This window comes from Aythya ferina (genome assembly GCF_964211825.1).
Source record: "Aythya ferina genome assembly, chromosome: 1".
NCBI classification, from domain to species: domain Eukaryota; kingdom Metazoa; phylum Chordata; class Aves; order Anseriformes; family Anatidae; genus Aythya; species Aythya ferina.
The window spans coordinates 134,942,996-134,965,748 of NC_140296.1; the positions used below are offsets into that span (position 1 = coordinate 134,942,996).

The 22,753-nt window shown below is 35.8% G+C and overlaps 1 protein-coding gene across 5 annotated transcripts in view; it reads left to right on the plus strand.

The window, feature by feature from the left end:
* Nucleotides 1-22,753, plus strand: part of ATXN10 (ataxin 10) — a 120,073-nt gene that overhangs the window by 25,510 nt on the left and 71,810 nt on the right. For all 5 annotated transcript variants that reach the window (XM_084496915.1, XM_084496913.1, XM_084496914.1 and 2 more), the window contains exons 4-7: nucleotides 5,010-5,106; nucleotides 6,059-6,223; nucleotides 16,180-16,260; nucleotides 21,602-21,767. In XM_084496915.1, the coding sequence (XP_084353041.1) occupies nucleotides 5,010-5,106; nucleotides 6,059-6,223; nucleotides 16,180-16,260; nucleotides 21,602-21,767 (509 nt within the window). The remainder of the gene's footprint in view (nucleotides 1-5,009; nucleotides 5,107-6,058; nucleotides 6,224-16,179; nucleotides 16,261-21,601; nucleotides 21,768-22,753) is intronic.

Here is a 22,753-nt window from a genome sequence, read left to right on the forward strand (position 1 = left end):
ACGTTTTATAGTAATGGAGGTCTACACCTTATGTTGTGTTGAAGGTTTTATTTCTCCAGTGATAGTGACATCTCAAAACATATTGCAATTGTTTACAAACAATGGAAAGAGGTCTATATTATGTCTTGCAGCCAGATTTGCAAAGCTCACAGGCTTCTTAAAAGGCGTGCAGTCTGTCAGCAGATGGTGACTTTTAAATCTTTGTGCATGCAGCCAGGGTAGAGAGGGCACGCCAACTATCTCTTTTGTGCGCAGCTAATGGCTAGCAAAACATTAAGAGATTTGCAAGTTCACTAGCCTTATGTTTGCAGCCTGGCATTTGGTGTTGTATGTCTTCATACATGCTTGGATTGGATTTATTTTATATGCTCATGTAATGCCAGTTTACAGTTGGACAATTCATTACACAGATGGCTTTTTTGATGAGCAAGGAAAGCAAAAGGCTAAGTAATGTATTTATAGCTATCTGCTGTCTGCCCCAAATAAAAATAATAATTAAAAAAAAAATCTCAGGACTGTTACAAGTTTCTGTAGGTGAGGTCAGGGTTTTTTGAAGTGTTTGTTGTGCATGTTTACAGGTTTCCTGCTCCCGACTGGAAAACAGGTAGTAGGAATTCAAAACATTTCTAACTACTCACCAGGAAAAAACTTGCTTTCTGTAGGGAGGACCTAAAAAACATGTATGAATATAAACTTCTAAATAATATCCACTACAGCAAAATATGTTGCATAATAACTTAATGTTTGTGTGTAGTAGCCTAATCAGGAAGGCCATGGGGGGAAATTCCATTTAATCTTGTTAATAGAAGAGTTTATTGCTGCCAAGCATTTAACTTCAGTACTGGAACTTTGGTAACTTTTTTGGAAATATTATCACCTAATAATGTGGAGCAGAAGGAAACAGTGTATTACTTTTAAAACATGATACTTAAATGTCTGAATAACTTCAAGTATTTAAGGTTTCATCTGATTCTGCAAATGAAAATGACACTTTGAAATTACTTTTGAAGTGTAAGGAGCAATATGCAAGGTCAGGCCTGTGAAATCTTCACATCTATTTTTCAGACTGTCTGGGTAGTACTGCATTATAATCAAGTGAAAAATGTGTACTATAGTTTGATTCAATTTGTACATGATTGTAAGAGATTGAAAGGAAAAAGTGGAGCTATGCTCTTAAAGGCTGTGGTGCATTTAAGCTATCCTTGTGCAGAGCTGTGGTGCATTTAAGCTATCCTTGTGCAGAGCTGTATAACAATTGACTCACCTGTTGCATGGATGGTACTGAGTGATTCTAAAACATCAGTTTACATGTAGACAAACATACCAAAATACATTAGGAAAAATGTTTCCCATTGTACATGTTGCCCTGTTTTATAAAGATTTTTTTTGTAGAACCTAGAAAATCCTCCATAACCAATGCAGGCTGGTTGTGAAAGCAATGTGTAATCTGAGTATTTGCATTTGCTAAGTAACATCCTGCTTTTATAGGAACCATTGAAATCTCAATGGAGGAAAAACTTCTTCAGCTCTGGGGTTAATCTGTTTATCAGAAGTTAAATCTTAGTACATGTAATTTTGCAGTGGTTGACCGTCAGCTTAAAAATAGTTTTGTTGACCACACAGTATAACTTTTTTTTTTTTTTTTAATTAAAGTTTAGCTGTGCATGTAGATACAGAATCCATTGTTAAAGTCAGTGCTAATAGATACCAACGGCTAGGGGGATGGACTTAAGGTGTTAAAGAAATTGTTACTATGGAAAGGACACACTGTTGTATAATTCTTTTGAGTCGTATTTCCTAAATAATAGCTAATGCTGGAAAGAGTGTTTGGCAATCATATTTAGCTTCATTAAGATCTGTAAGCTTTCGGGAAAAAAGTGAAATAGTCTTTTTTTCCTCTTTTTCAGAAAATATTATTAAATGCATAGCAACATTGTTTCAACTGGTACACTGTGTAATAAACTCTGACCTAATTATCAACTTCTTGATTTTTCTTGTTTTTGTTGAAAGGACAACGACCTGTTGGAGAGGAGAAAAGCAGTATATCTATTCTAGAGGTTTCTAAGCACAGTTCGATGATGTGTTGCAGCAGTCAAGTCCACCAGATGCAAAACAAACTAGAGAAGCATGCAAGTTGAATGCTACAAAATGACTTCCATCATTAGGAATGCAATACTTCGCTTATATTGTAGTGTGTTTTTTTTTTGTTGTTGGGTTTTTTTTGTTTTGTTTGTTTGTTTGTTTGTTTGTTTTTAACTCATGCATAACTGTGGCTCATGCTATGAATTAACAATTAGTTGCTTTATTGTTTTTTGTGTCCCCTTCTCTCCCCTGCCCCCCCCCCTTTTTTTTTTAATGTAAATGCCGGTGTATAGATTTTCAGTGCTCAAACCAAAAGTAGTTAGCTGGTATTGGTACTAGGTTAGTACATTTTATGTGAAATCATCTTTGGATATAAATGTGACGTATCTGATATTTGTGTGTTCCACGATCACCAAGTGCACCTCTGAGGGGTGTGTGTGTGGTCATAGTGTGTTTTTTCACTTTTTCGCTTTTTCTCTTATACGTATCTATGCAAATACTAGTGCAGTGTGATTCAGAGAACTGTGGCGAGCTGCTCTGGTTGTGGTGCTATAATGACCTTGAATGCTCTTCACCCCCTGTTGATAGTTGGCTTTCCACCTGTGACTACTCGACATGGTACAGAAGAATTCACACTTAAGTACACTAACCATATGCCATTGAGCTGGCGTCACACTGAGCACTCCCAGAAGAATTAATTTTTATGTAAATATTTTTTGGGGGTGGGCAGGAAAAAGAAGTCTAGGCATTGTAGAAGCAGTACAGCAGTTGTGTTGTTGCTGTGATGGAGCATATGATTTGGTTGGACGGATTCTGAGCTAGGTATTGTTTTCTGTTCTCTTTACTCCTGGAATAGGTCAGTTACATTAGGTGTTTGTAGAATCACACATTTCTCTAAAATTGCTGAGATTCTTCACAGTTAGATTACTTTCATAAGGAAACATTGCAATATTGAGACATCGTTTTCTGCTTAATTGTGAATAGATACAATTGCTGTTGTCTCACAGATTATGCGCTTACTCGTATACTGATTTGTGTCCTCTAATTGAAGGAAAAATGTTAGCCACTATTGGTCAAAAACAGGCGCTTAAATATTAAACTCTTTCATTTTTCATGGTGCATTGGCAGAATCATCTTTACTGGATCCTTCTTACTTGTTCAGGAAATCAGGATCAAAGGAGGACTGTGCTGATCGCTTGCTTTCACAAATACTGACTTCAATGTGTGATTAATGGAGAATTTGTAGTTAATTTATTATGATATTGCAAATATTTTCTTATTACAGTTGTTACAGTAAGAATGGCAATATTTAAAGGATCTTTATTTTTTTCTCTAGTCTGAGGTATTTTTGACAGCTTAGTCTCTAATGAGAAGCATAATCGATATCTGGAAGAGGTCATGCAAATGTAAGGTAAAGATCAGAGTGTAACCAAGTAATGTCATTCCTATTTGAGAGGTCTTTCTCATAGTAGAATAGAGTTTACCAAGAGAAATATACCCTATTCCTAGGGTTTACTGCCTTGTTAGTTTTTTTTCTAGGAGAGAAATATTTCCATAAGATGTTTGCTAGAAGAGTAGCTTGCTGTCCTTCAGAAAAACGGAGTCAGCAGTCTCCCAGGTGCATGGGAGAAATGGAAGAACAATGATGGGCAGAGGGGAAAAAAGAACACACACAAAACTAACAAACAAACAAACAAACCTGAAGATGTGCAGGTAAAGAGAACAGAGATACTAAGAACCAAAAAGAAAAGGAGAAGATAATTCAAAATGCATTATGGAAATGACATACATATTTTGTGTGTAAATAAGGTACATGGGAGAATAAAATTTACTATTCTTTAAGCCCATGTGTCATCACTTTAGACTTGCTTTCTTTTTGTTCCCAGGAGGACATATGCCAGGACCTCTGTAGGAAATCTGTCTGCTAGCTGGCGCAGCACTTTTCAAAGATACCTTATTTTATGGTTTCAGAATGTGTTAATATTACTCACCTCCATCTGTAACAGGCTGCTGTTTATAATATCTGCTGAACTGCATCGCAGTATTTAATTTTAAGTTACTTTGACAAACTTAAAGAAGGATCAGGCTATTGAAAGTTGTCAGTAGTGCCAAAAATGTTTAGTTTTGTGGAGTCTGTGAGTTCATGCTTTTGTTTTACCTTAATTTATATCTTTTGACTTGGGAGGAGGGGGGCGTTCTTGGATGTGAACATGTATAATGAAGTATCTTGTTTCTGGATTTTAAGCCTGTATTTAGAGAAAGCTGAAATAAATTGCAATTTATTTTTGCAATTTGCAAAATGCATTTGCAATAATAGTGGAAATATGTTATATTAAGTAGTGTTAAAATGGAATACAAAGTTGTTTGGTGCACTGGCTTTAATTTCTTTGGGGTAGAAATCTGGAAGTGTTGAGTACATTGTCATATAAGGATTCGTATAGATACCTACAACTTAAAGTGGGCAGCAAGGGAATAGACTGGGTTCTCCTCTAGCTTTACCTACTGAAACAAAATTTTCAAGTAATCTCAGCTTGTGGAGAGTGTCTGGGGAGCTTTCTTAGTAGCAGGCAGAGCAGCATTTGCAGAGTTTGAGTGTTGACAAGCAGCCTATTTGTGTTAATTTAGTAGTAGGAAGAAAGCCACCTCAGATCTGGAAGAGGCAAAATGGCCACTACCATGTGGCAGCTACTGGTTCAGCATGGGTCTGCTTCAGTTTGCACTATTTGTAACTCTAAGCTTTCATTGATTTTGATCTGTCTTGAACATTTGCAGATTCAATTAGTTTTTGTAATCACTAGTGGCCAATCTTTGATATTAATGGAAGTTGAATTGGAAAAAAAAATGTTTTGTTCTAGTTACAATTTCAGAATACTAATATTTTTTTCTGTGTATGTGTGTTTTTTTGTTTGTTTGTTTGTTTTTTCCAGTTTTTCGTTGTAGCCTCCAGTTTCTTGGAAACATTGCAGCAGGAAATGGAGATTCCCAGAATAGCATTTGGAAGTGTGCTTTCCCAGATCTCTTCTTGTAAGCATGGATGTGTTTGTTTTTTTTTTGTTGTTTGTTTTTTTTTATACTGTAGTTTCTGTGTCTCTACTAGCACCATAAAGCTTTGAAAAATAACCTTAGGGAAAATGGGGTGGTTGAGACCATATCCTGTAGATGTTTTTTTTGTTAGTCAACCACAGGGGTCAGGTCCTTTAAAAACCTGCTTGTTCTGAACTGACAGTAAATTGATTTCATTTAACACAAACTGGAAGAAAATTATGTTTAAAATGATGAGCTTCAATCATAAACTTTATTTCATAGTCGTTTTCAATTAGTTATCAGCCGGTCACTTCCAAGAACAAAACTTTTTGTTTATTCTCATTGCTTCTTTGCAGACCTGTCAGTTATTTGTGGATGAAATGGAATTTATTAGAAGTGACTTAATCTTTGTGTCTTCTGATTCCTTTGCTGATACCCAACCTTATGAAAATATCTTTCCAGCGGCTGATGATGTATGTGTCATGAGATATTACATAAACCATTTTATACAGACACGTGACAATTATTATTAGTGTATCTGGCGAAATCTTTCATAATGGGCTAGTAGCAAAGGCATATTCATTGAATATGGTACTCATTCTGATTCTGTTTTTGGAGCCCACTTGTCAGCACTGGCTGTAGGAAGATCTTACGGTTATAGAAACAGATAATTACAATTTTTACAGTTTCACTCAGTTCTTAAAACTTTAGGTAGCTCAAATCTAGCACTAGTTTTGTAAATTGCCTATGAAGTTTGGCCTTCAGAATGGTATTATTTTTTGCAGCTGACTTCTTAAGTTGACTTCTTTATTCTTGACTTCTCTTAAGCAATGGCAAGCTCACGATTCACTAAAAGACATCAGAGAAGAACAACTCAACAAGCTGAATGTCCCTAGTGCATTTTTCTAGCATGAGTTTTAACCTACTGTCTTAACATCACTTTCTCTTGAAGGACCTGCCTAACTTACAGCGATGAGAAAATTGTTGCCTATTGTTGTATGGTCTTGTTTACCTGCCTTAATTCAGAGAAAGTGAGAGAACTACTGGATCCTGAGAACTTGACTGTGGCTCTTCATGTCCTGAAAGTCTACAAAGAGCAGTTGGAGTCTGAATGGTCGTATGTATCTTTAGACTTTTTTTTTCCTTCTTAAATAAGGGTTCTCCTAGCATCAGTCTCCATATTAAAATATCTACATTTGTGACTCTGTAAGTAGTAAATGAAGATCTATTTAGAAGCTATTAATTTGGCGATAACTTTCAGAATACTTTTACTGACTTTCTGTTAAAATAAGATTATGATTTGTTGACGATGTAGACAAATTCTAAAATCAGTGTTTTTGAATTGTCTTGTTAATGAAATAGTGTTCCAGAATGCAAGTTAGTTATACCTATATGATGATTTGTTGAGATTTTTGAAAGAAGGCTAAGTCAGAATATAGTCTTACAGACTCTGGCTATTCAAAAGACATGTATGACTAATGGTTTGTGAGTACTATGGAAAAGGTGTGTTTTTCTTTTTTTTTTTTTTTTTTTTTTTAACAAATCTGTTGTCTAGTGCAACATGTAATCATTTTGTTTGCAAAACAAAAGACATCTTGTTTGCAAATCTGTTACGCTTGATTTTTCTTAATTTAAGAGTATATAATCAGTGGTTTTATTCCAATGTTCTATTGAGCTTTTTATTTTTTTTTTTTCTAATGGTCACTTTTGTAATAATTATTGTCAGTTATGCATTTTAGAAATGCTCTGTTTGTCAGCAAGGATGCACATAATAACTCAGTTTAATTTTTATGGGACATTCCAAGTGAGGTGGGGAAAAGGATAGTGAAAACAAAACTGTATTTTTGTATCTTTCTTTTGAAGGTCATGTTTAAATTCAAAATTTAATTAGGAATAGTTGTTGAGGCTTTACTAGTTATTTGGAAAGCCTTCTAAACAGAGTTAAGATGATTGAATGAAAAGCAAATGTCATTTAATAGCTTGCTTTGGTATTGAAAAAATTACTTCAAAATTAGTTTGTGGCTGGGCTTTTTTTATAATCAGGTCAATTTGCTTATGACATAAATAGTTTTCATAAAGCAAACTTAAAGTTTCAGAGTCAGGTGACCAGACTTCTATTTCAAAAGTGACAAACCGAGTCTTTAATTTTGGCTTGTCAGTATAAACACATGTGAAATTGATTGCTTTTCATATAATTATCTGGATTATCCTTCATTTTCTTTATGTATTGAAGATATGGTAAAATGTATTTTGACTAAGATATGAAAGCCAGGGAGGGTTGGAAGAGGTCATGCTGTCAGATTTGTATTTTGAAGGCAATTGCAAAATAAATGCAGCATCAAAATAAATTGAGCTATCCATTTCTCTGATCTTTCTGGTCTGAAGTGCATTCTATTAACTTACGAAGTCAGTGTCTTAACTCTGCACTGCATGTTTGCTCTGGGTGGGAAATGGTCTTTCTTCAGAGAAAGTCTTTCTTCTTCAGTCTCGAGATTAAAAAGGGGCAAACTTTCATGCAAGACCATGATGAAGGGGAAGAGATAAGTAGGGTATTTCTGTCATAACGCAGTTATGAAATGTTTGCCTTTGAATTCCTTTCAGAGTATTGATTTTTCTCATAAAATAAATATACAGAAAAAAAGGAATATCTACCATGCATTAAGAAAATAATATGTTCATTTTTCTTTCACGGCACTTTAATGTTGGCTGGTATAGTTTCAAACCTAATTATCATTTTTTCCCATGTGAAAGAAAGTCATGACTTTGTAGTATATGTTTCTTAGCATTTTATTTCAGTAATGCAGGCACTTCTCAGAGTCAGCACAAGTAAAATGTAAACAAAACAAAGTATATTTCAACAGTGCAGTATCAAATATTTAATAGGTTGCTTTCTGATATGGAAAAGTATGTGTGAGATACAGTCAGGTAAAAATGCATAAAGAGATTTCTGTCCATTTTCTTATGAAGGTTAAGCTAAGGTCTCTGGCTGGACCATAGAAAAAATATTTTGTCAGCAATTCATTGAAAATTTTGGAGCTATACTTCAGTTCTCACTGCAGTACATACCACTAGGATTGCTTAAACGAATTTACATAGCTGCGGTATTTGCAACAAAGCCAGTCTTTTGTTGTAAAGGTTTGGGTCCCTTGTGCCATGGCTACCAGAGTGCACAGCAACCATTTTGAAGTGGCTATTTTGGCATTTTATGGCTGAGCTGAAATACAAACTGTTCTTCTTCCAGGAGGTTATTCTCACTGCCAGATTCATATATGACTATGTTTAGGATATTCTTACCTGTAAAGTTAAAAATATTACTTAATTCCTGTCTTCTTGTGTCTCAGTTTGAGCATCCGGATTCATATTACATTGCATAAAAAGTGTATGCGTGTTTATTCATCTTGGCTGTGCTTTCTTGCTGTCAAATGCTGCTTTTTAGTATTGATAATCTTTCTTTGAATACCGTGTGAGTTTTGGTTATAGGCAAACCTATTATTCATGATTTTCTTCTGTTTGTTTTATCATGTACTGAAACTTATGAATTAATTTTTCTCTAAAGTTAGTTTCCAATTAATTCCACAAATTCCATTAATTGAATTCCAAACTTGTGATGCTCACGTTATTTTTTGAGTTGCTGCTGTGAATCATTAAGACAAAGAGGGTGTCCAAGACAAACGCTTGTATTTACGACTATTGGCCTAAGTGTAGTTTCTCTCATGGTGTCCTTACTACTTCATTCCAGTAATAAGCGTTGGGTTTTCTACTCTTGATGTATAACAGGGGAAGCACATCTTTAAAATCTTTTTTTTTTTTTTTCAGTGAATTGGCAATTCCTTCTCTGTTTGTGATACCGCATTTATGTTTACAAGTCCAGTTTTCCATGTCCAAGCTGGAAAAGTTCTTAGGTGAGATTTCAGGAGGAACCTCTTTCAAAGTGTGATGCCTCTTTCAAAGTCTGATGCCTTTGACTTCTGTTAAGTAGTTCTCCCTCCAGTCTTGAAACAGTTCTGTAGGGAAAGGCTTTGTCAGAGAAAATCTGAGATTATTCTAAGCAGTTTTTTTGAGCTTCCTTTTCTAGAAGCAGCTGTTGGTAGCAGACCTTCTGTAATTCCTGTGCTGTCTGCAATAACACACTTTTCCAGTTAAAGAGCAAAGGAAGCAACTCTGAAGGCAGGACGTAGTTTTCTGTTTTCCCCTGTCACTTTTGTCTACTTCTTGAATCAAGAGCTATTCAGTAGAAAACAAGGAGTTCCTGTTGGTAAAGAAGAAACTTCTGGAGTGTTGCATCTTGGTGGCTGTACTTCCTTAAGGGGGTGCCTTATGAGAGAGAAGGCCTTAGATTGGCAATTTATGAATCTATTCAGTAGGGGGGAAGCAAGACACCCATTTTCTAAGCATTTCTTGAAACAAAAAAGATGTTTTATGATTGGCATATTGAGATTTTTGATGTGTTTTGAGAAGATGTTTGTAGGTTGACAGCATAACAAATTGCCTCAGAACTTAGATGCAGACTGTGATGCATACCTATGTTTGTCTTTGAGTGATACATACTTTTTATTGTTTTCTGTAGCATGCTTTGAGCTAAGAAACAGCTATATTTAAAACCTAAGTTGGTTCTATAAGGAATGCCCTGGTCAAATTTTGTATTCAGCCTTTGAGTGATCATACCTCTTTATCCATACTAGATGATCTGAAGGCCCATTTCATTAAGCTTGTGGTTACTTGTAAGCTTCAGAAATGCTTCTATCTCTGGAATCTGTGAAGTTGCAGAATGTAATTCCCACATTTCTTAAATATTTCTTGATTTAAGAACTGCTACCTCTTCCTCTTTCTCTTTTGGAAGCTTGATCCTCTGAACAGCTCCAAGTTTTTTTTTTTATCATTGCTGCCTTTGCCATTTTTAAAGTGCCACTCAGCATCTAATATTAAAATAGATTTAATTAACATATATTAGGCAATGTATTTTTAAACTGCTTCTAGTCAACACAGCTCCTTAACTTGTTTCAGGCTAGCAATCCTGTAATCTTGAATACCAGGCACTCTTCTGAGATTGCTCTTGGGAGTTAGACCAGCAGCAATGATCCGAGGAGGCAGATCATGTATTTTTAACTGAGGTTCTTCAAAACGTAATCTGACTGGATGTATACCACTTTGTTTTGTAGCCTTTGGCTAAAATATTAGAGCAAGAAGAAACTAGAAGTTTTCAGGACTGAAAGCTGTTTAAACTTATCTGTCTTGTCCTGAATGTTTGGATCTCTATTTGGGTTTGTAAAGAGTGCCCAAATGTTTCAAGGCAAATAATGTTAAAGAATATACTTCAAAGTATATGTCTTTGCAAAGACACTGGCTCTGCAGAAACAAGTTAGTAAGTATCCTTTCTTTGGTTTGATTTATGGCATACACTAATTAAATGATCCTGTCTGTTCAAGTGTTCTTTGCTGTGCAGTTGTTTTCTAGAAAATGTGTGGACCTTTTTAATGCTCATTTACTATTTAGGCTGTTAGCTTAGGAGCAAATAATTGCTGACTTTGGTGGGAAAACTTCCATGCTGCTGCAGCTTGGGTGTATGAGTGATTGTTCCTATCCTTAATCCTGAGACGTTGTCCTTTAATGCAGGCTCCTTGTTTGAGGGGTTGGTTATGTTCTTTGGCTTCCAGCTTGCTCTGCTCATAGTCACAGTTGTGGGATTCGCATTCCACCTTGCAAGTGGAGAGCTTTTAAACCTCTAAATTTCTTCTTTTCTTTTTTTTTTTTTTTTTTTTTTCCACCTTCTTGTGATTCTTTTTTCTTTCAGTGGTAGTTACCTTTTATCTGTTCAGTAACAACAGATCTGTCCATTAAACAACATCAGTCTTTCTGCATTATGCATCTTTTGGCTTTACTTTCTCCACCCTATATTCCAGTCAAATGAATGAGTGTGGTTTTCAAGCCCCTGTGAGACGATAATTTATTTTGTGTGTCTTTATCTTTCCAATATACCTGCATAATAGTATTTTCATGCATAGTATTCTTCTCTTAAAAGTGTTGACACATTAAGTTGAACGTATCTTGAACATGTAAGCAGCTATACTTACTCCATAAGCTAATACTCTTTTTGCAGTGCTGCTTTCTTTTAACAGCTGTTGCCTACCTGAGGATGTTGTCTGGGAATTGGACAGATCCTTCCCTTAGGAAACAAAGCTGGAACACAACTTAAGTAACTGAAATGTTTCCTACTCAATCTATTCCCTTGTGATTACTACCAAAGTCTGAAAAGCCCTCTATAACTCTCTCTGGTGCAGTTCCAAGGGAAGAAGAAAGCACAAGTGGTATCTGGTGTTATATATGCAGTGTGATGAAAGGCCTGCCAAGTGCTGCTATTTTTTCTGTAAAAAATTTTTTGTTTTAAAAGTGCAGAGAACTGTGCCTTAGACTCTGGAAAATTGTGCCATCTTTAAAAAGGCATTCCTCTGTGTTTCCCCAAACATCCACATCCACTCCCTTTTGGGTTGGTATTAATCAACTGCAGCAAAGTGTGTTGCACAGTTTAGAAGCTACTGTATTTAGAAGAGAAGCCAGCACAGAATGCCACATGAAATCTATTTTAGAATATTGAACATGCAAACATATGTGTTTTGTAAAATAATTAAGAAAAAAGTAGTACAAAATTACATTATAATTTATCCTAACCAAGACCAATGTGTATTCTAAAAGCTGTTTATTTTAGAAATAGTTCGGTGGCTCCATTAGAGATGAGTGTATGGCTTGTGTCATCAGTTTATCCAAGTGTGTGCACAGGGCAGTGTAGCTCCTATGAAAAGAAAAAACAGGTTGTATTTTTGATTTCTGAAGAGCAAGGAACAAAAATCCTTCATTTTATAAAGAAGCATAATATGCCTTTTGGCTTCCAGAAAAAATGATATTAAGAGTGTGGTCAGCTGTTTGGCATTGGAGGTAAGATTTTCTGAACATCTACTTTCTCTTTTTGAAACCACAGCTCGATGATGACTGTAAAGATTATGATGCGGGGCTCCCCCTACCCATTTTTTGCCTTTGGTTATTTTGTTCTGGCTTATGGAAAGCAGCGTGGACAGAAACTAGTGCTCCTGTGGCAAGGAGTCTTGCCCATGGGCATGTATTTAAAGGCAAAGATGGAACTCCTCAGTAGAGTGCTTGTTGCTTAATTGATATGCATGTGGTACAGAGACCAGAATATGTTACCTTTTTCATTTTGAGCTGGCAGCTCTGTCTCTTCTCTCTGACAGTCCAGGGTGTCCACTGCCCCCTTCTACTCTACAGAAAGTAGTTCTTATTTTTAATTCCAGGAAAGTTAGAGTGATGTTGCAGGTTCCAAGTTCAACTGTGGTTTTAAATAGTACCGACAATTGGAAAAGTTTCTTTAATTGTAGAGATCTGAGTAGCTTCTTTCTATTTGCAGTAGCAGGGTATTAGCACAGATTTCCCCAGTCCTTCAAAGCTCAGCCTCACATGTTTATTTGTCTTGTCACCTCTTTCTTCTTGTGTATTTTATGGAGACAGAGGAGTGGGAAGTAATTCTTTTGGTAACAATCTTCCATTTTCTTCTTGGTAACTCTTCAGAAAAAAGAATATTCCAACTTTGCACATAAGTAAAAATAAATCTCTTCAGTGCCTTTCAGATGTAACTATCAAGTTGAACAGGAGCGTATTCTGAATCAGAGAAAAAGTACAGGTCATCTGAACTCAGTTTTCTAGATGTGAGAGTTGACTTAGCGGACCTTTGTGGCCTACAAGGAGGATGTATTCATTATGGGTAATGACTTTTGAAGAAGGAAGAGAATTTCCTGTTGTGCTCTCTTCAACACAGGAGAAGAACATTGTGATTATACTTGGTGTTGAGCTCTAAATATGGAAACATTTTTTCTTACTCTTTTTTTTGAGCAAGAAGTGCTTTAATGCTGGTGTTTGAGTAGAGTGAATTATCTTGTTTCAAGAGATATTTAACAGTATGTGTACTCTATTTGTTATTAAATAGCTTTTTTAAAATGGTTTTGATAGAGTGCTTATGTTCTTGTGCAAGGCCAAAAAATAATTCTGCTTCACAAATGTGTTGTGGTTACAAACAGTTCTGTATGAGGCACATTGTTTTTTGTTGTAGTGTGGCATTTGTTTGTTTTTTAAAAATGTGAAAAGGCTTGTGATACAGCTTTGAAAGGCTGTCTGATTAAATTTTCTTCTTTTATTCTCTTTAAAATTTGGGTGATTTGTCATGCTTGTTTGTTCAAGTAAAAATGCTTTGTTGTTCTTAAGTATTTTGGATGGTGTGGCTTTATTGTGGGATGGTGAAATACACTTTTTTTTTTTTTTTTTAGAGATCAGAAGAGAAGTTTGCTGATCAAACAGAATCGCAATAACTTTCTTCTTTCTGCTAAAACATTTATACTTTTCCCCTCATTTTCTGAGACCAAGGACACTGTTCTCTAAACTTGCTAATGGGATCAAGCCAACTTAATATGGAGCATGACATTTTATGATAAAGCTGATTGCTTACACTCGCCTTTGGAGCAAGTTTAGTGGCTATTTGGAATATACTGAGTGCAAATGTAGGTTATACCATATCATTTTAGCTGCTGCTCAAGTTCCGTTTGGTACAATGCAGCCCTTGTACTATTGCTAAGTCTTTGAACTGAACATCTCTTCTATTTATCTACTATGTAAGCACTTGATTTTTTTAGGATTTTAGCCAAACAATTTTTAAAAAGTCAAGAAAATTGGCATATTTAACACTATTCATTTGTTACTGTGTTACACTTGCATAACAACTTTAATTTTCACCATTTCCTTCACTCAATTACAATGGTCCTCAGTTTATCCTGGTTATCCCAGCGGTCTGCTGTTGGCTCCCAAAGAGAATTTAAGTCTACTACCAAAGCCTTTTAAGTGCATCTGAAATGGCATATTCAGTCAGTGATCCAAAACCAAATACCTTTTTTATTTCAAACTTCTGCATGGTCTTACTTTCCCTCTTCTTCTCCTTTACCCCAAATGAAAAACAGGAGAGCTGAGGACTAAAGATACCAACTTTAATTTCTTGCATCCTTGCTTAACTACCACTAGCATTTCTGGACATGATAGCTAGAGTTAAGTGCTTTAGTCCACTACTAATTTTTCTGTTGATTTCTCTTGGTGATGATCCTGTAAAATTTGTTAGTGCTATATTCTTTATGATGTAGTAATGTAGGAAGTGGATAAGGTAAAAGAGAAAATCAAATACAGGAGGAGGAATTTTTGAGGTTTTACATATTTTCTTGAGATTAAAAGGATACGAAGCACACACGGAAGTATATACATCTTTATAAGCAGAAATTTGTTTCTGAAATACTGCAAGCTTCTCAGGCATTAAAGGTGTAGTCCATAGCATGCGAAAGATGCAGATGAATAAATGCAAGAGTCTAGACCAAATAATGACTAAAATACAGATCTATCACTTCACAGTAGTAATCATTAATGTGCACTTAGTAGCATTATAGATTTTTGTGATAATTATTGATTATTTTTAACTACAAAACAAGTAGTCAAGATTCCCCTTGTAATATCAAGGTAATATCAATCACAAAGTAATATCAAATTATCAAAGTAATTATCAAAGTAATATTAATCACAAAATAAGGTATAAACTTATATTTGCAACTATAAAATTGAAAAATCAGGGCTCATATTGTTCCTTAAATGCAATTTTACTATGCTTCATTGTCAGCTGATAGTTGTACATTATGAAGGTAAATACTACTGTGTAATGCACAGCTAAAGTTATTGTGTTTTTCTGTTTCCTTTTATGGCTCCAGATAGAAGCCTGTGCTTCCTTTCTAATCCTTAAGAAATGCCATCAGTTATCATCCTGAAGGTTTAACTGTAGATATATTTGTGCCGGTGACTGTGGGGAAGTCTACATGTATATGTTCAGATTTGTGATAGGAGACTCTTGGATCAATGCTATGCTGCTCAGAATGCCAATTTTAAGTTGATGATTCCCTATGACTGTATTATTTTTTCTTTAAACGTGTATACAAATATCAGTATACAACATAAAATATCCTCCAAAAAAAAAAAAAAAAAGTCTAGTTTACAATAACTGAACTAGATGCTAGCTAAGTTCACAGTTAGCATTAGAAATATTATAGCTATCTTTGGACTTCTTGTTCTCCTATTTGCCCAGTTATCATTGAATATTTGTCCTAAAAAATCTTCGTTAAAGCTATAAGGTTTCTATGTCATCTTCCTCTTAGCTATGTAGTATGTTACTTATACTCAATAGGCTATTTGCAAAGTGGAATGTTGGGAGCACATGGAGGGAGTATTGAAAATGCTTGGTTTTCATCATGCTTTGGCTATTCTTTAACAGTAGCTTCACGAGCTCAGAGGACGTTCTAAGATTTGTTCATTAATGATTTTGTATGTAATAGATATACACAGTGATTCGAAAATTCATAGTTGGGTATATGTGTGCTTTTGCAGTATACATTACACTCTCAGTACTGCTAGGAATATAATTTGAGGATTTTTTTTTTAATGGTGCATGGCTGAGTTTAAATTAAATGACTGTCATCTACTCTTGGCTGTTGTGAATGATACTTGGGAAAGTGATCCGTGTAAATACTGGCATTAACACAAGGGTAGACTATACCTCCTCCCCTTACAGAGCAAGGGGTTGGATTTGGATATTGGCTTATGTTCCTATTAAAAAAAGGGGCTATTTTTGGTAAGTTAAGAACAGTATTTTTCTGCCTTGTATCTGACAACGCGGTTTCTATTTGCTTTGATGCTTTGCTAGATTTATTTTTATTTTATTTTAAAAGAGAATTTATTTGGACACTTTTCATGCTTGGTGGACTTAAAACAGTGTTGTAACAGCTTAATAGTTGTAACAGTTTTCAAGCTTGAACTTTGGATTTTTGCTGAGGTATGTAAAAATTGGATTAGTGATTTATTATTGGAATTGTGGTGTTCCTTTTCTATAACTGGCAAAATAATTTAATTAGCTTTCCTTCAAGCATTTGAGTAAAAGTATGCTGAATTGTTTGGAAATGGCCTTTTTTTTTTTTTTTTTTTCCTCCTTAGATTCCTGATTGTTACAGACCGTTTGCTGAAATGTCCAGAGCTGGTAAAAGTCCTCTATGCCAAACTGAGCAATCAAGAAAGGTAACCCCAAAAACCAATGTGGCTTTTAGTATTTAGCATTCCATATAGAGTATCCTGTTCACATGACTGAAAAACTTTGTGGTTTCATAGTTGGCACAATATCTCTAAATACATGTTTCTATGTCAGTAATGGTTTTAAATTGGTTGGTTAACATTACAGCTTAGCCACAACTGGCAGTGATTTATGTAGGGTTGCAGAATCCAGGTCGGCGCCATTACTTGGTAAAGAAATACTTTAAAAAAAAAAAAAAAAAAAAAAAAAAAAAGACAAGATTTCATGCCTGTGCCTTGATTTCATAAGAGCACCACACCCTGCAGTGTTTTACAGCTGTATATGAAGTGTCCTCAGCTGTTCATGCCCTTGTTGCAATTACAAGAAATTGAAAGAAAGCTTTTACTAAACTTGGAATTATAACTAATACTGGTTAGCAGAACCTTTAAAAAAAGTACAGATGCCCATGATTACTCAATCTTTTAATATTTCCATTACTGAAAATATTATTAAAATATTATCACATCTTGTAATCATATGTTTATGTATTCAAAATGGCTACTTCATTCCTCATTAGCCCAGGGAAACTGCAAGTTTTTCCCATAGTTTTTGCAGATGAAACACAAAGCAGTAAACAAAACTGTCCCTATCTTGTTTATTTCTGTGGTTTTGGTGTGATTAAAGCCACAGTGTGATCACAAATAATGGTTCAGAAATCAAAAGAAAAAGTGTATGATTGAGACCTCTAGACAAAATATTATTAATGTATAGGTAAAGGATGGGAATGAAAAGGAGGGACATACTGTCTTTCTCCCTTTATTCAGGTTGGCCAAATGAGAACTAATATGAGGTGTGTGCTTACCATGCCTGGAGGTAGGGATTCCTTAACCAAATATTTAATGGAAAATTCTGTTTTAAGTGAATGAGCTAGATTTAATTCTTATGTGGGTGTTAAGAATGGTATTTTGTTTGGTTTTGTAATCCCATTGACGACAGCCAGGACTGGATTAGGTTGTTTATTTGCTTTTACAGCAGTAGACCTAAGTTCTAGAAAGGTCTCAGCTGGGTTCATTGCATGCACTGTGGTGCAGATGGTGATCAGCTACATTGACAGAAGGTATATTTGTGTAGACATATGTATGTTCACATGTGGGATGGCTTTTTGCAGCATTTTCACTGAATTTATTGCCAGTCCCAAGAGTTCTGCAAATCAAACAAACTCCATTACGTTTTTCAAAAAGAAAACTGCAGTTTCAAAAAGAACTCATTTACAAAAAGAACTGCAGTTCAGTTTGTTGTGAATTTGATGCTTCTTAATTTACAGTCAAATATATGGAAGTTTTACAGAAATAGTGCTTTAACATCTCAGCTAAAAGAAAAGCCTATAATGGTATCTTTCTATGTAACTTTGTAGCATATGTAAGAGTATGTAGCATGTTTAAGAATGTATTCTTTTGAGATATATGAGGAGACAAATCCAATTCAGATAAAAACATTCTGACTGTCATTAACTGAAGAAAAAAGTGACTGTATAAACTAAAGCATGGGGAATTCATTGTTTCAAAATGAGGCAAGGAGCCTTCACCGCAAGAGTGCCACGTTAGTGTCCAATAAGGCTGACTGAGACATTAAATGAAGAAAGGACAGATGCGGTATTGAGGTGTCTGGGAAAGGCAGCTTGAACTCATGAATAAGTGGTAATTCTCAGTTAGTGTTTTATATCATGCACATTAAATATGTTTAATTTAAATATGTGTACTGGAAAGAACTGCGCTGAGAGAGTTCGCTAATACATACGTTAGTAGTGACTCTTTAAGTTGGCAGTTGCCTTAGATAACCAAAATATAAGCAGTTGCATAACTGCAGTATTTGCACTATTCGCACTATTCAAAGAATTTCCTGTAATTGAAATCTAGTACACTTGTGATATTGTAGCCATGGTGTGTGCCATGAAGCAGCTCTTCATTTTGTAGAAGTGGATCTGGAATCTGAATTTCCAATTAAACAACAAATTCCTGACTTCTGGGCTATTCTGATTTATTTCCAAACAAATACAAGCAATTTGGTGTTGTATGTCTGAGTTTGCACATGTCCTAGAATAAATACTGTGAAAATGTGATTAGCTCTTTTAACAGTATTCTCACTCTGAAAAATGTATGATGATGTGACAGTGCCTGCTGTTTCTGCAAGTGATTATTGTGGAAACATGGCTATGGTATTAAACCAATAGATTGTAATGATACTTGAATTCTTTGCCAGATTTGAGATTCCCCTGCATGTGTGCAAGTATTTGGCATAAGTATTTAGAAAAAGCCTACACTACTTTAATCCAAGTTAGCCTTGAGTGTGTTCAACATAAGTTAATACCTTGATAGTCTGAATTACATAGGAAAATCTTCAAAATGCACAAGTCTGTGTAGAACCCTCTTAAGAAGGGTACTTGCTTTAATTAATAGCAAAAATACAGAACAAAATTTTCAGGTGTTTTTAGGATGCATGAGTATTGGCATCATTAGTTTTGATTTTGTGTTTTTTCCATGTGAAGTATCCTCAGTGGATGATGTAGCCACTGATCAAATTGCTAGCAATGAAATGGGTACTCAAGTAGTATAACTGGCACCACTTCTTGCTACAGGACTGCTTATGTCCATCTTAGGGTGTTTTTTTGATCTTGGTAACATTTACAAGTCCAAAATAGCTGAAGGTAAATTCTGGGTTTCAGCACATATAAACAGGCGTTCCCCCTCCTGTTTATATGCTCCCTTCAGGTACTGGAAGGTCACAATGAGGTTTCCCCGGAGCCTTCTCTTCTCCAAGATAAACAAGCCCAGTTTCCTCAACTGCATAGGAGAGGTCCTCCAGCTGTCTAATCATCTTATCATCCCATTCCAAGAGCTTCATATCCTTCTTGTGCTGGGGGCCCCAGGCTTGCATGCGGTATTCCAGGTGGGGTCTCACAAGAGCAGAGTAGAGGGGGATAATCCCCTCCCTCTCCCTGCTGGCCACCCCTTTTTTATGCAGCCCAGGACATAGCTGGCCTTCTGGGCTGCAGGTGCGCACTGCTGGGTTATGTCCAGCTTCTTGTCCATCAGGCCCCCCAAGTCCTTTTCTGCAGGGCTGCTCTCGAATTCTTCTTCTCTCAGTCTATATAAATACCTGGGATTGCCCCAGCCCAAGTGGAACACCTTGCACTTGGCCTTGTTGAAACTCATCAGGTTCTTATGGGCCTACTTCTCCAGGCTGTCCAGGTCTCTCTGGATGGCATCCCTTCCCTCTGTTGTATTGACTGCACTGCTCAGCTTGGTGTCATCTGCAAACTTGCTGAGGGTGCACTCGATTCTGTCATCTATGTCATTGTTAAAGATGTTGAAGAGCACTGGTCCCAAGACCGACCCCTAAGGGACACCACTTGTGACCGGCCTCCACCCAGACATAGAACCGTTGACCACAACCCTTTGGCTGCGACCAGCCAACCAATTCTTTATCCACCTAACAGTCCATCCTTCAAATCTATACCTTTCCAAATTAGACAGAAGAATGTGGTGAGGGACCATGTCAAAAGCTTTGTTCAACTCCAGGCAGATGATAAATCCATCGCCCTTCCTTTGTCCACTGATGCTGTCACTCCATTATAGAAGTGATTGGTTAGGCATCAGATTTGTTAGGCAAGATCTGCCTTTGGCAAAGCCGTGCTGGCTGTCTTGGATCAACTCTTTATCTCGTGCATGCCTTAACATGTCTTCCAGGAGGATCTGCTCCGTGATCGTCCCAGGCACAGAGGTGAGGCTCACCAGTCTGTAGGCCCATGGGTCTTCCTTTCTCCCTTTCTTAAAAATAGAAGTAATGTTTCCCTTTTTCCAGTCACCGGGGACTTTACCTGACAGACATGTTTTTTTCAAATATGATGGAGAGCAGCTTGGTTACTACATCATCCCAGGGTGCGGAGAGAGATGGCTGTATACCATCTGTCCCCATGGGGGTTGGACCTGACCTGATGATCTTTCAAGGTCCCTTCCAACGCCTTCAATTCTGTGATTCTGTGTGACTTCTACACATCCAATTTCCTTAGGTGGTCCTGGACTTGTTCCACTGTCACAGTGAGACAGAATCTGCTCCTCTCACCCTCTCCTTGAGGTTCAGGGTCCTGACAGACGTAGGAAACTTGATGACAGGTGAAGACTGAGGCAAAGCATGTACTGAGTACCTCAGCTTTTTCCATGTCTGAGGAAGCCAGTTCTCCCATCTTGTTTATCAGCAGGGGAACGCTCTCCTTGGCCTGCCTCTTCCTGCCTATGTATCCGTAGAACCCCTTCTTGTTATTCTTCACATCCCTTGCCAAGTTCAGCTCCATCTGTGCCTTGGCTTCCCTAATCCCCTCTCTACACAGTTGGAGTACATATTCAGAAAAGCTGGAGTATTTTGAGACAGGGCCTAACTTGTCTTACAGAACGATTGTTATTAGTGAAGTGCTTCAGCCTAGAGGAGTCCCAGTCTCAGAGAAGGAATGTCCAAAGTGTCTGGCATTTAAGACAGTATAAACTGTTTGCACTTGCTGCAAAAATTGTTCAGTGATAATAAAATTGATGGAATTTTACGATACTGTTTTTAGATGATATTAGCAGAGCTTCACTTTGATTTGTGATAATGGACTTCCACATTTAAGTTGTACATTAAGGCTGTGGTTTATTTGCAGACTTTGAGAGGCAGTGGTGTGTTTATTGATGGTTGCAAATATTTTATAATAATTGTTCTAAGTTTTTGCCAGTTTGGTCAGATTAAGGACAAAGTGGATTAAATTTGGATATGGGGGAAAAAAAAAAAAGGCAGGAGATTGATAAGGATCTTCCAAAGTGGTGCCTAAAGAAAAGGAAGATGATACTGGCATGATCATTTCCAAATAGAAATATAATAATCATATCATACAATTTTATTTTCAGATATTGAACTGTTACCAAAATTCATGGTGAGACATGCTATTACTGATAATAACAGTTGTCATATCTGTTGTGGCAGTTAGTTTGTTCGTGTTTGCGTTTAGTTATCACCTGAATGGCTGAACAGTTGTGAGATTGTATACAAGAAAAGATTGAATTGCATTAATAGGGATAACTAACTTGGAAAGAACCTAGTCTGGCTAGACTGTATTTATTAGATTATGATTTAAATTAATGGTATGTAGAAATACTCCTTTGAATAGGAAATGATTGTCAGTGTTCATTTATTTTTTAAAGCCAGCTGTGTGAGTAACATGCTGATTATTTAGATCATTTCAAAGAACTGTTTGCTTATTCCACTGATAATTCTATAAAGCTTAGTGAATTTGATTAACAAGTTGTCTTCTGATTCTAGAGTTACTTTGTTAGAGCTGATAATGTCAAAAGTGAGTGAGAAGAACTCAGTTACCAGTGAAGAAACGAATGTGTTCATGAGAATTGCTGACTTCCTTGCAAGCTGTTTCCGAGATAAATATGAAACTGTACTCAAGTTAACATCTGCAGCAGATGCAGAAGATGAGGTATGACTAATTAAAGCAAACAAACACAGAATTGGAATCTGAAGCGGGTGAATCTTCATTGCCAGTAGTACCTAAAATTACGGTTACTTCTTAACCACATTCACATTTTCTTTATATTAGAAAAGCAATGGTAGGGTTCACAAGAGAATATGTAAGACAGCAACCTAATTTTGCTTTTGAGGATGCTCAAGGATCTGATACTTTGAGATAGAGGCAAATCTACCACAATGTTAAAGGTCTCAAAATTTTACAAATGTTCCAGTTGTCACATGCTTGGATATTTTAGTATCATTATTTATTTACTAGGGATCACTTCTATAGTTCTAGTCTGTCAATTATATTTGTATTATATAAAATAATATATATATATAATATATATATATAAAAATATATACATATATTATATATTCATATATAAATATATGAATAAATATATCTGTGTATATATATAAATAATATGTATGTTTATGCATAAATATTCAATATATTTATATTATAAGTAATATAAATATGTTACATATTCTCATATATATATGTTTATTTACATATATATATATATGTAAATATATATGTAAATATGTATTATGTATTATATGTGAATAAGTATTTATATATTTTATATTATTTTTATATATAATACTCTATATAGTCTGTCATATTTTATTCAAAGATGTATCAGAACTTAAAACATTTATTTCATAGGTGGAAAGCAGCATCTTTTTTTTTTCTTCCTTAAAACTGGGGTAAAAATTAGGTAAATTCTGTTTAGCAGGTACTCAAATGAGTAAATAGTAGGGCTTTTTTGTTTGTTTTTGTTAAATAACTGGTGGTCATTTAATATTTAATTCATCAGTAATTTCCCAAATACTATTTTTGACAATGCATTTGGCTGCTTTTTCAGCAGGTGATTTCCAAGTCATTTCAGGACCCAGAACATCAAGAACATCAAGTTCTGATCATGGAAAGCTGTTTGTGTGATTGGCTCA